Below are 12,470 nucleotides of genomic sequence, written 5' to 3' on the forward strand. Positions count from 1 at the left end.
TAGTAAATGGGGATGAGATCTGTTACAGACATTCTAGAAAAAATCTCTTTCTTTGCGTTCATCAGAACACAGCGATTTATACAGGTTTGGTGAGTAAATTATGACATAACTTTTTTATTTTGGGGTGAACTATCCCTTTAAACCTTTTACAATTTATAACTGTCACATTTTTTTATATTACATAACAGATCTATATTTTATATACTTTTAGAAAAGATACCAGCAAGAATTCAAGCACATATTAACATTCACAGACACATAAATGGCCACTATGCGTAAGCCATATTGGAACAGTCAAAGTTGGTCTGTGATGGCTTTGAAAAACGTTGACTGTGTCTGCAACTGTTATATCACACATGTAGGAATATTAACTGTTACATACTGTTGTGTAGACTTAAAAATTATAAATACTAAACTAACACAACACAATAAGACGAAGGTATTAGCACAACATTAAAAAGTGACCATAGTTCGAAACACATGAAGAAACTGTGTCCCATTTATTCAGGATTATACATTAGGTTTTACAACATAAGTACAAAACAAAATTCAAGAAGCCATATGAACATTTGTATATGAAGACAGCATTATACAATTCAGTGTGTGTAAGTGCGTGTCAGGTTTCCACATCTGGTAGCTGTAGTTGAGTTTTAAGGTTTTTGTCCAGCAGTATTAAACCCTGTACAGCCAAACTCCTGCAGTCTGTGTCACAATCATTCTCTGCCACATCTGCACAGAAACACATTGTCTTGTCAATAACACACACACAGTCCCTACAAACATATAGAAAGAAAGAAAGAAAAAAAGTCTGTACCTGCTAGCCAAGCTCGGGTCTCCATCAGGTCATCACCGAGGTCCATCAGTAAGGTGTCACTGGGCATGCTCAGAAACACTGCACACACTGCAAACATAACGCCTCTTCTCACCATCCTTCAGTCGTAGAGATCACAAGACAGAGTTAAAGCAACAGACACAAAGATGGCATGGAAGGTCATGCATAGTGGAATACAAACTTACTGGTCAGTATGGAAACGCACAGCCCACACGAAGTTCAGCAGTGCTCTGCCCATCTGAGAGGCAACCTGTGACACACACACACTGATGCCTAAACGTAGTGCAGTATGCAGTAAACCAGTATCGCAGACCATATGGTCACAGCATGTGTGTTTTGTGCATGCATGTATGTGTTGTACCGGGGCGTTTGTGGACAAGTGCATGAGAAGTCCAAGTGTGTGCAGCAACCTTCCTAACACCAAATGATCCGTCCCCAGGAGGTCAAAGGTCACCTGTGACCTGAACGTAAACTAGAGGTGAATGCCCGCAATAAAAATGAAGAGCAAACATTTGCATGTACCGTAAGCACACCTGTCGTATTTTCTGAGCAGAGGGAAGATGAAAGATCCGGCTACTGGAGCGTACCGGTTGGGAACTGCTTTAACCATCCGAGTCGCACCCTGATCGGAACAAACAAACAATATATTATCAGACAAGACATTACAGATGCTAAACATGCACTTGTATGCGAGAGCCTCACCTTGCTAATGCGTCTTGTTTTGCTCTGAATCCGTTTCTCAACAATCTGCCGCCAGTGTGTGATGTCATCAGATGGATCCCGGGCCGCTACAGAAGCGATTGGCTGAGCTCCAGTGTGCTTGTTTGTGATTGGCTCAGACAATTCTTGGGCAGAGAGGGCCAAGACCTGAAAGAGATGCAGCACCTAATAGTGTCAGTAGTTTGCCTTAACCAAGAATTTATAAAATATGATGTTGTTCTGACCTCCAGAATGTCCAGTCTCTGTCTCAGACTGTAGTTTAGTGAATAAAACTCGGTAGTCAAATACTCCACCACCTACAAAGCAGAAAGAGACTAAATTTGTACATGTACACTTCAACAGAGGTTCATAACGTCTGTCTAATGTCTCACCGGTTTGGTATCTGTAACCGTGAGAGCCACCATGGCGTTCTGCCGCAGCACCTGGAAACCTTCGGTGTTGTACCTGTCGTCCAGGTGTAACAGCACCTTACTAAACTGGACACTCACCTGTGACAGATAATCATCCACCCACATAAGTGAGCTATGAATAAAACATTACCATCACGTGTGCTTTCCGTAACGACCCCTGACCTCTTGTGTGGCTTTCACGTTCTTCCTCAGAAGGCCTTCAGCCACCTGGAGACTGCACTCCACGCTTTCAGCATCATTAGATGACATCAAAGCTACACATAAAGGCCAATATTGTCATTTTAATCAGGTGAAGCAACGTGAATAGGTGAATAAACGTGCGTAACTTGTATGTGTCGTCTGGGATTTCACATTACCTTCCAGACAGTCTCGGACATAACGGGGCGGAGCTGATTTCTTCTTCTCTTGATCAGATGACATGTCATATGGTGTTAGATCATCATCACTTTGAGAAATAAATGTTGATGCCTTTAGTGATCAACACGCAGTTCAGGTGTGTTTGTGAATGTGTGTAGACATGTGTACCTGTCCAACTCCGAATCACTGTTATGCCCAGACTGTGATGTCACTGACTGTGTCAAACAAGTCTCGGACTCTGGCTGAAGTCTGGAACAAAACGTTAGTCATGCAAATGTCACATATATACAAATATTTCAATTCTATTTTATTTATATAGCGCTTTTCACAATGTGCATTGTTCCAAAGCAGCTTTACAGGCGCAAATAAAAAAAACACTAAAAAGATAAAAAACAGCACAGTGCACAAGCAAGTGTTTAGGTGCTACGTATGAGAAAGCTCTCATATTCCGGTGATGTGTGCGTTTTTGTGTTTGACCTGCTGGTGTCATCAGATTGATGTTCAGGTTCAGACTCCTCACTGTCTTTAGTAGAAATAGACTCCATGAGTGACTTCAGCTCTCTGATCTCCTCATCTGGCTCATACTAATAGAAAAAAACAGCGGAAATATGTGTATCATTAAACAATTAAACAAAGCCATTAAACAATCTTGAATTCACAATTTAAAGGGACAATTTTAGATATTTGGAAAAATTCTTGTAACAAAACTGTTCTTGGCCACCATTGACTTCCATAGAAGGTAAAATGACAATGGTAGTCAAAAGTGCCCCATAACTGTATACTGCTGTCCTACATTCTTCAAAATATCTGCTGCAGATCAACAGTTCAACAGAACAAATACATTTACAAATACATTTGTTCTACTATGGTAGTCAATGGTGGCCAAGAACCTTTTGGTTGCAAGTAAATAAAGTACAGAAATTTCATTTTTGGGTGAACTGTTCCTTTAAGTAGCGCAAATGCGACTACACAAATCACCTTGAATTTTAACTGTGAGCCTGGCACATCCAATCTGTGACTAAGACACTCGCCCACCAACATGCCCATCCGACGTATGCGTTCAATATTGCTGTCCAGTCGACACTGAACACCTCCCAGCATGCAGTGCAACATCTCTATAGAACATAAAATCCCAATAATAGACTAGAAAGAAGCAGCTGATAGGTGAAAAAAATCTAACTATAAAGTTTGTGAAAATGTTTGCCAAACTGATTTATTTGTTGTCATTTTAATTGAGACACAATTGTGTCTTACCTTCTCGTAGCTCCTCTATCTCTGAATGGTCGAGTAAAGCCACACACAGCAGTAAAGCCTTGCTGACGTACAGCTGTTGTTCAACACACGTGTGTTTTATAGCACTGCTGTTACACCACACCTGACACACACTCTGCAGAACCTACACACACACACAGATTATAAAATGTGTTTTGAAAATACAATTCAGATATATCTACTAAACAAACAAAGAGGTAACACCTGCTTAAGCAGTGGACGGCGTTCCGCATTCAGAGCCAAATACCCAAGAAGAGATTTCAACAGCTGTGTCTGTCAAAAAAAAATTGTCCAATTGCTTATGTGATACAAATCAAATCATTTTTCTGAATTTCTTGCTTTATTTCATTTCACTTACAAAAGTGTTGTGGTTTTTAACAAATGTAAACATGAAGCCACACTGAGGTCCCCATATCTATGGGATTATATGACATAGGTGGCCTTATAAATGTAGATACAAAAATTAAAGTTTGTAAAGAGCTAGAATCTCTAAGGATATTAGGACATATTAAATACATTTTGAGTTACAGCCATGCAAATGTTAGAAAAACAACACCTTTTTTTATTTTATGTCTGGGCTGTCACTGTTGGCATGCGACGCAACAAAGAATGGCTAAAGTCATGATATTCTACTAGTATATCTACCCATCCTTGTGGAAAAAGAAAATGATGCTGACAGTTTTTTCAATTCAATTTCAACCCTTTTTAGATGAAAATACTGGATTATTTAGTAAATATTCATCCGTGGCATTTGGAACTGTTGAACTTTGTCTTTCTTCATAATTCATGTGTTTTCTATGTGTAATTTATGTGTTGCCCCAGCAACTCACCGGGTGCTGATACTGCTGTAACACTAGCTTATGAGTGAGAACAAACTGAGCTTTCTTATTGGTCACAACCAGATTTCCCATCAGCCTGGAAACTGCAGCTGCCCTGAGAACCACACATTTCATTTCATTTCATTTATTTGCAAGTTACAAAACTCAAAGTTGACCGATGTGCCTCCCATCAGACAGCATATCAGAATATTTCTGAAAAGACCAACCAACAGGATCAAACAACTTGAAATACATCAAACTAAAATAAATACAAACATTTAGAGAAAACGAACTAATGCCTACACACACATCTCCCATCACTCACGATGCACAAACACACCACTAACCCTCTTAGGTTGAGTATGAGTCCTGTGATGACGGACTCCATGCACCGTTCTGGAATTTTCTCTAGTAGTTTCTGCATCACGCGCTGCCACAATGGGTCTGTGTGGGTTAGGGAAGAAAGCCGTGGTACCAGCGTCTCGAAAATAAATGCTGCACACAGACGGCAAACATGTGACCTCATAAGCCTTAAAAAATATGATGCTGAAATATGTTTATCGACAAGAATAAAACTTACAGCTGTATCCTTGCATACAAACTTTTCCCAACACCTGAGCCACAAACCCAAGAGAGCAGTCTTGCCCATCTAAACCAGAGACACGCATGAATAATGTGTTGTTGATGTGTGTGTGGCCATGTGTTTGTGTTACCTCTGAGAGCCCGGCACGTCTTTTCAAGCGTGCAGAGTATGTTGGTAGCGAGCAGTGGGTAGTATTGTCGTGGTAAGAAGGCATCGGGTGTTTTTGTGTGGAGACGGTTCGATGTGATGGAGGGTAAAGCTGCGAGATGACCAATGACAGTCTCCGTGAGCTGAGAGGAGTCTGAAGAAACTCTGCCCACTTTACACCTGGACCACAACAAAGCCTCAAGACGACCCACAGAGAGGAACTTCTCCAGAACAGACACACATCGATCCAGACCTGCACATTCACTGTATTTGTGATGGGGGAGAGATATCTATGAATACAAAATAATGAGACAGACCGGTAGAGACAGATAAACACTCACTCTGTGGAGCTGATGGTGTCCAGCAGAACCAGTAATGTCTGGTCCGGTGGACCTGTGAACACAAACTCGTGCCATGGTCTCCTGATTTCATCATCATCACTTGAACTGCTGAACCACTGACAGCTCCTGGCGCTCACCAACACCTTAAGCGCGTGCGTGTAGTGCAAACGCGTGAACTCGCCGTCCTCCAGGAAACGTGTGAGCGCGCTGAGCGAGTTTGCAATCTCCCGGGGGTCTCGTGAGGTGGAGAGTGTCCTCAGGCACGAGCCCACCTGCAGCCGCACCGGAACCTCCGAACCGGCGGATGCCATTTTTGCCTCCAGCGTCACTGCACGATGTGTTTAACTGTAACGTTTTATTTAAAGAATATATTTTATGCAGATGAACGAAGCTGGCCGTATCCGGATAATTTCATCAAAATATATTTGATACAAATTATGCAAGAATCAAAGGTACCTTTATACTATATGCTATCAATGGTTATTTACAGTTTTTTGAGATTTTTTTAAATAATAATAATAAGCGTAAAATAACTCAAGCATCAGCCGTGTTGACAAACCCCACGTGCGTGCGCTCAAATTAATGTCCGTCTGTACGCAGATATCCAGAATAAAGGTTCCTATCTGTGACTATCGGTCAATTCTATTATTATTTACTAGATGACGCTACAGGACAAGTTAAAATCCATCTTGACTACATCTTGACAAAATAGTGACTTGATGGCATGCTATCGACCTGTTATGAATATTTTATAACACGACTTGTTGATCCTGATTGGCCATCCCGACATTTGCAGGTTCGTTATAACCCTCAAAACTAATAACACACTGTATCCCGGATGCAGCTAATCATTTTGACAGGTTTTCTAAAGAAGTAGATATAAATATGTATTTTAATAACACATTTGACATTATATTTACAAATGATTTAACCAAATAGCCCGTTTCACCTTCATACCATTCAAAACCTGTATATAATTCTTTCTCCTGGATCAAAAAAAAAGAAAATATTTTGAGTATTTTCTCGGTGGTTTTGTGTTCATACAATGGGGTTCAGTGTTGTTCGGTTATCTGCGTTCTTCCAAATAGGTTCCTTTTGGAGAAGAAATTGGAATAACATGAAGATGAATAGACAAAGAATTTTATAGTTTCATTTAATTAACACTACATATAGGAATTTATAGTCTGTCTTATATTTGACCTTCATAACCTTTTCTTGTACAGCTGCTTTGTAACAATGAAAATTGTCAAAAGCGCTATATAAATAAAGCTGACTTGTCAATGAAAGAATTGTCATTTTGGGTGATTTGTTTTTTATAAATTCTTATGCATCTTCTTGTATTCGTTAAGTGCATTTGTAAAAACCAAATATTCACAAAGCAGGTGTTTTCACTTAATTTATTGGCGACTAATTTATTTTCAGTTTTCATTGAACCTCCATACAATTATTTGAAAATCTATAAGACCCCAAACAGTAAAAGATACATCTTTAGGGGCATCTTCAAAAGAAAGCAAAACATTCAACAGAAGACAATACTGATAGATTTATAATTTATACAGTAACCTTAATAATTAAGAGTAAACATCTGTACTTTTATCCTTGATTATAAGGAGTGCCTCTTCTTCGCTTTTATTCTGTATTAAGATTTATGTTGAACTATTATTAGTCTTTAAAGTCTAAGTGGCAAGCAGAACTCCTAAGCTGGGAAATGTTTTCTTTGGACACTGGAAACGTGTTGAATGTAAAATAATGTGCACATTTTCATTTGTTTAACATCATATAGATAGCAATAAATTCAGTTCTTCCTTCAAGGAAATTAAAGAATATAACAGTCCAAGACTAAAGTTCACAGAGGCAGAACTGTTTCTGTACTTTAAAGTGTCCATCATAGTAAATACAGTAAATCAGCCGTAAAGACGAGAACAGCAGTCGCCCGTATCGATGAGCAGGTCAGATCCTTTGGTCAAAGACTGAAGATAGCAGAACTTCTCAACTCTATTCCCCAATTATCCTTTACAAAACATCAGACAACAAATCTGAAATACTTTTGTATAAGCAGAAAGAAAAAAACAGCAGCGTGATTGTACAAATAAAGATGCTGCAGCGCTTTCACGATGCAAAATAAGATCAATAAATATCTCATGAGAACAGCATTCTGTCGCTCATCATTTAAAACTACAATCTCTGATCTTGGAAGTGTGACGAGCCGTGAGTATCAAAATCCCAAAGTGAAACTGAAGCATGCTTGTGCCAGCTGAGAGAGAGATGTCCATCCATAACATCGCTCGAGTGGAAGACAAAATCAAACAGAATCTCCCTTTTCTTTTGTCCATAAAAATATGTGAAGCAATCCAAAAACGAAGAAAGAAAATGTTTGAGAATAATATTTACAACCAAATTCCACAGAGAGAGAAACGAAAGGACAGTAGAGTGCTTAAAGCCAGAAATAAACAAACTGGCTCATGAAAAGTCTAATTTGTGTCTTGTCTCTGCTTGTCTTCTTTTGCATCTTCCCTTAAACAGCTTCACTTTTTGAGTCATCTTTTTACACTTTAAACCATTTAAATAGTAAAGAAATCTCTTTGAATAAAACACTGGAGTGCAGTGAATGGTTTGCTCCAGTGAATGTTTCTAAGGTAATCTCATTTCCAAGAGATTTTAAGAGTCTTTTTGTACAGGAAATCGGAATGACTCCAGGAAAGAGTAGACTGATATCCAGCAACAACTCGGGATCAAGAAAGTGATCTTTCTTGATTCTTGCATTCTGCATCATCGTAATAAATAAGAGTTTAAAAGTTAATGAGTTTAAAGACAACGTGTACATGAGAATTATATAATTTACATTATATAACTAATATATAAACTGCTAAAGGCAAAACAAATCTGGATCGAACTCAGTTAAGAGTCACAAGTCAAACAAACAGACACACGTTAAACCCTCAGGTCAAGCAAATGTCCCTCACGTGGGCTAACGGTGTGACTGTTTATCTTCAATAACACAGCTATTTAACTCAAAACATTTACACTGCACATCTATGTAACATGTGCGTATGAGCATGTGTGTAGATGTCTCACACGCAAAAAATGTGAAATTCAATCTATGAATATCTTTCATATTCACACATCATAAATGCAGAAAGAGAAATGGTGCCTCGAACCCAAAACACAGGGACGTCACAGGAACCAACAGTCAATCTGTCTCTCACACACGCGTACGCACACATCGACAGTGATCAGAATCAAATCATTATTGTGTGAAAGCGTTGTTGATCAACACAGAATTCTTCACATTCTATCCGGGTCTGTTCAATGTTACAGGTTATGAAACACTCTTGAATGCTTGTGTCTTGATTATTTGACCTCCAGGATGGAGGGGTTGGACTCCATGATGGCGACGATGATGCGGTCAATATAATCCTGCAGACGGAAGTTGATTTCCTCTTGTTTGTGTATCGCCTCCATCAGCTGCAACAAACAAGTCAACAAAATTAAAATGGTGATATCAAACTCCAAGCAGAAACGCATCATTGTACTGGTGTGTGTGTAATACAGACCTCAGTGCGGGAAACGTTGTTGATCTCAGCGGCGAGAGACTCAGAGAGAGACTCCGTAAACAGACTTTTTGCTCCCTGGATACTCAAATTTATAATCTGACCATTCAATTCATCATTCTGTTCTTTCAGACTGCGATTGTCCTGCACAAAGAGAAAGAGTGTCGCTTTACCTATTTGAGTCTGCATCTGTGTTTACCTGTCAGAATCTGTGTTTACCTGTTTGAGTCGGCGTATCTCCTGCTCCAGTTCGCTCTCTCTCATGTGCGTGTTGTACTCCTGCAGTCCAGAGCTTGCTGATCGGCCTCTTTTAGCTTCTGTCTCCAATTTAAACAGCTGCAGATGTTCCAGCTGCTTTCTCAAGTCCTCTATCAACTACACACACACACACACACACACACAAGCTATTAACACAGAGAGGAACACGCACACAATCCAATTTGTGAGGTCAACAGGAGATCTCTTACCCCCTGCGTGCACTCCTTCTCTTTATGATTGGTGTGATGTTCATGGCTCAGTTTGTCCGACATCTTCCTGCGAGATTCCATTTCTTCGTTCAATCGTTCAGTGGCATCGTCCATCTCATCCTGCAGCTTCCTTTTCTCCTACAAAAATTTTTAAGATTTGTTACCACAGAGATCTTAAGTGCATTTGTGTGCAGGATTCTAAATGATCACAAAAGCAAGTGAGGTTTTCACACCATGGTGTGGTTTATTTGTCAACCACAATTTTTTTTAAAACAGACCAAGCCATGTTTTTATTATAAAAATAACATTTAGAAAATAGTTCATAGTCAACGTTAAATATTAATAGGAAGAGATTTTTTCAATTCACCCATGAGTGGCAAAAGTGAATTTTGGACTGTTTTTCTATACCTCCTCTAGTCTCTCTATGTTGGCTCTCAGACAGGGAACACACGACCTTAACTCACTGTTCTCTTCATCCAACTGATGAAGCCTAAACACACAGGAACACGAGACAAAAATCGCAGAATGATATTTTCTTTTAGGGCAGAGCACACAGTGAAAACATTTAAACACAATACTGGGTGAGAGAAAACGGAGGATTATGTTAACACAGCCGGACTTCATTAAACATCGAGCCAAAACCGAGATGTGCTCCTCTTCACTAGATGGCAGGAGAGCAAACCAACCCAGACCCAAAGATTACAAAACAAAAGACATCAAACTGTTGTGGTGGGTTGTTGTTTATTCTCTTGGGTCGGATAGGTGAACAGATTTTGCTCAAATTATGTTCATTGGTCAAGTTTCAATAGTTATTTATTTATACAGAATATAAAATGCAGTGATTTGTCCACCTTCACACTGACCTGGCCTGAAGGTTCTCGATCTCCTGTTCTCTCTCTCGCTGGAGTTTGGCAAGAACGTCTCTGTGTTTGCGAGCGTGCAGGTGTAAGGTATCCTCCGTGTGGAGCTCCTGTTCCTTCAGCTGCTCCTCAAGAGCGTTCGCACGGTGAACCAGAGTGAGATTGTCCTGCCGCAGACGAGCGATCTGCTCCTCGCTCTCCGATGAATCCGTCTCCAGCTCGCACACGCGCTTCTCAAGCAATAACACCTGTCATACACATAAACACCCACATTAGATGTCTACACACACATAGAAACGCACATTCAAGAACACACAGACATACAAACTAAAATAGACACACATTACATGTGCACACACATACACATAAACCCATACACACACAAAAACTATAATAATTACAAACATGCACAGCACACACACAAAAGCACGTACACATACACACAAACGTCCACACATTAAAACACAGGCACATTACATGTGCACACACATACACATAACCCCCCATACACAAACACATTCAAACAAAGGCACAACACATGTGCGCACACACACACAGTAATACAGACAAACAGAACAACTTTTACATCACAAAGAGACACACATTAACAAAACACACACAAATCTAAAAAAGACAAATAACTTGTGCACAAACACACACACACACACATAAACATACATACACAAAACATACCAGACGCAGACACAAAAACATGCACACAAAAATGTACACCCACATAAACGTTCACACAAACACAGAGAAACATTACATGTGCACACATGAATACACAAAACGTACACACAGACACACACACACACACATATAAAGAAATACACAGTCGGTGGCTTTAAAACAATGTGTACAGCAAACCACTACACAAAACTGATCTGAAAACTCAGTACAGTTCATTATTTTGGACACAAAGTGAGATTCAGAACCTTGTCAGTGATGTCGCGATCCGCAAGGTCCAAAATATCTTGAGTCAGATCGCTCATACCATCCAGAGCACTGCACTGCTGCAAATGCCTGAAAAAAAACCACACACATACAACGCTCACATAATGTGTCTATAAAACTATAGACTTTGATGAATAGAGAGAGTAGATTCTCACCTCGCTGCTTTCTTACTGGACAGCCTTTTACTGGAACTAAAAAAAAATGAGAAAACATACACGAAAGGGTCAGGAAGAGAGAAGAGTGAGAGGAAAGTAAACACTCTCCAGGTCAAAAAAACATCCAGAGAGGTGCTCGGCTCCTTCTCAATGCTCTTCTTTCAATGCTAATGACCTCACAGCCAACGCAAATAAACATTTCTATGGAAGGTGTAGTAACAAGAGAGTGTGAAAGGAGATTTTGTCCCGGTTATGTAGGTCTGATCTCGTCGAAACTCCTTTGCCAAAATCCCCATGATTTTTAAGTTCCACTGTACATTGTTCATATTTACCTCGCAAACAGGCGATTGTGCATGCATCAAACACACAACAAAACACACAGATTCCAAATCAGATAAAGCAGAAGGTCACAGCACAAACATGCCATTTACAAACATTATGACCTTTTCGAAAGGCTAAACCAACACACCGTAGATTTCTTTGCATGTTAATGAAACACACACTGCAGGCAGTGACACATGTGTATGTGTGTGTAGAACACACAGGCGAACGAGCACACGGCTGGAGCGTGTTACCTATTCATCTCTAACAGCTGCAGTCGCGTGGACAGATCCTCCAGACGACTGATCTGCTTATGACAGTGAGAGCAGAAAAACTCCAGCGCCTCTGACTGAAGGAAGCTCTGAAAGCTGGCGGGGAAAGAGCTGGGGCTGAAGTGGAGGAGACCAGTGGAGAAATGAGGAGGTTAAAGGAGAGGGCGGCGTGGAGTGTGTAAGTGACATTATGAGAAAAAGAGGAAGAAAGCAGGAAACATTGAGAGAGGTGAGGCATACAGTGCACGAGTGCGTGTGTGTGTTATGTTAATACTGCGTTTCCATGCCGTCTTCAAGTGTGTGTTTGCTAAATCTCAAACACCTGACAACCAGTAAAACAATAGCCACAATGACCTAAACTTTACTCGCTGTTAATAGTTAACTTAGATTAACATTTTCATAATACA

The 12,470-nt window shown here is 40.0% G+C and overlaps 2 protein-coding genes across 9 annotated transcripts in view; both read right to left on the minus strand.

Moving 5' to 3' along the window:
- Positions 1–88: 88 nt before the first annotated feature.
- On the minus strand, positions 89–6,238 carry telo2 (TEL2, telomere maintenance 2, homolog). 6 transcript variants are annotated; one of them, XM_079447495.1, is made up of 21 exons: positions 5,937–6,238; positions 5,481–5,825; positions 5,123–5,403; positions 4,990–5,058; positions 4,757–4,904; positions 4,422–4,524; positions 3,796–3,864; positions 3,574–3,715; positions 3,298–3,434; positions 2,797–2,903; positions 2,488–2,568; positions 2,319–2,407; positions 2,125–2,216; positions 1,924–2,040; positions 1,777–1,848; positions 1,535–1,699; positions 1,366–1,454; positions 1,194–1,293; positions 1,018–1,082; positions 815–930; positions 89–729 (listed from the first exon to the last, which is right to left on the minus strand). In XM_079447495.1, exons 2-21 carry the CDS (start codon positions 5,789–5,791, stop codon positions 617–619), a joined length of 2,466 nt encoding a protein of 821 aa, XP_079303621.1. In that variant the 5' UTR covers positions 5,792–5,825; positions 5,937–6,238; the 3' UTR covers positions 89–616. The 6 variants fall into 6 exon arrangements, with proteins under 6 accessions (XP_079303621.1, XP_079303623.1, XP_079303622.1 ...); XM_079447497.1 differs by having other exon boundaries at positions 6,040–6,204; XM_079447496.1 differs by having other exon boundaries at positions 6,015–6,101.
- Positions 6,239–6,863: 625 nt separating this feature from the next.
- Positions 6,864–12,470, minus strand: part of rab11fip3 (RAB11 family interacting protein 3 (class II)) — a gene marked incomplete at its 5' end in the record, with an annotated part of 28,719 nt that continues 23,112 nt past the window's right edge. For all 3 annotated transcript variants that reach the window (XM_079447278.1, XM_079447277.1, XM_079447279.1), the window contains 8 exons: positions 6,864–8,945; positions 9,035–9,175; positions 9,251–9,406; positions 9,499–9,636; positions 9,907–9,988; positions 10,362–10,606; positions 11,297–11,384; positions 11,471–11,506. In XM_079447278.1, the coding sequence (XP_079303404.1) occupies positions 8,832–8,945; positions 9,035–9,175; positions 9,251–9,406; positions 9,499–9,636; positions 9,907–9,988; positions 10,362–10,606; positions 11,297–11,384; positions 11,471–11,506 (1,000 nt within the window). In that variant the 3' untranslated portion in view covers positions 6,864–8,831. The remainder of the gene's footprint in view (positions 8,946–9,034; positions 9,176–9,250; positions 9,407–9,498; positions 9,637–9,906; positions 9,989–10,361; positions 10,607–11,296; positions 11,385–11,470; positions 11,507–12,470) is intronic.

Source organism: Barbatula barbatula (assembly GCF_947034865.1).
Source record: "Barbatula barbatula genome assembly, chromosome: 23".
In the NCBI taxonomy this organism is placed as follows: Eukaryota; Metazoa; Chordata; class Actinopteri; order Cypriniformes; family Nemacheilidae; genus Barbatula; species Barbatula barbatula.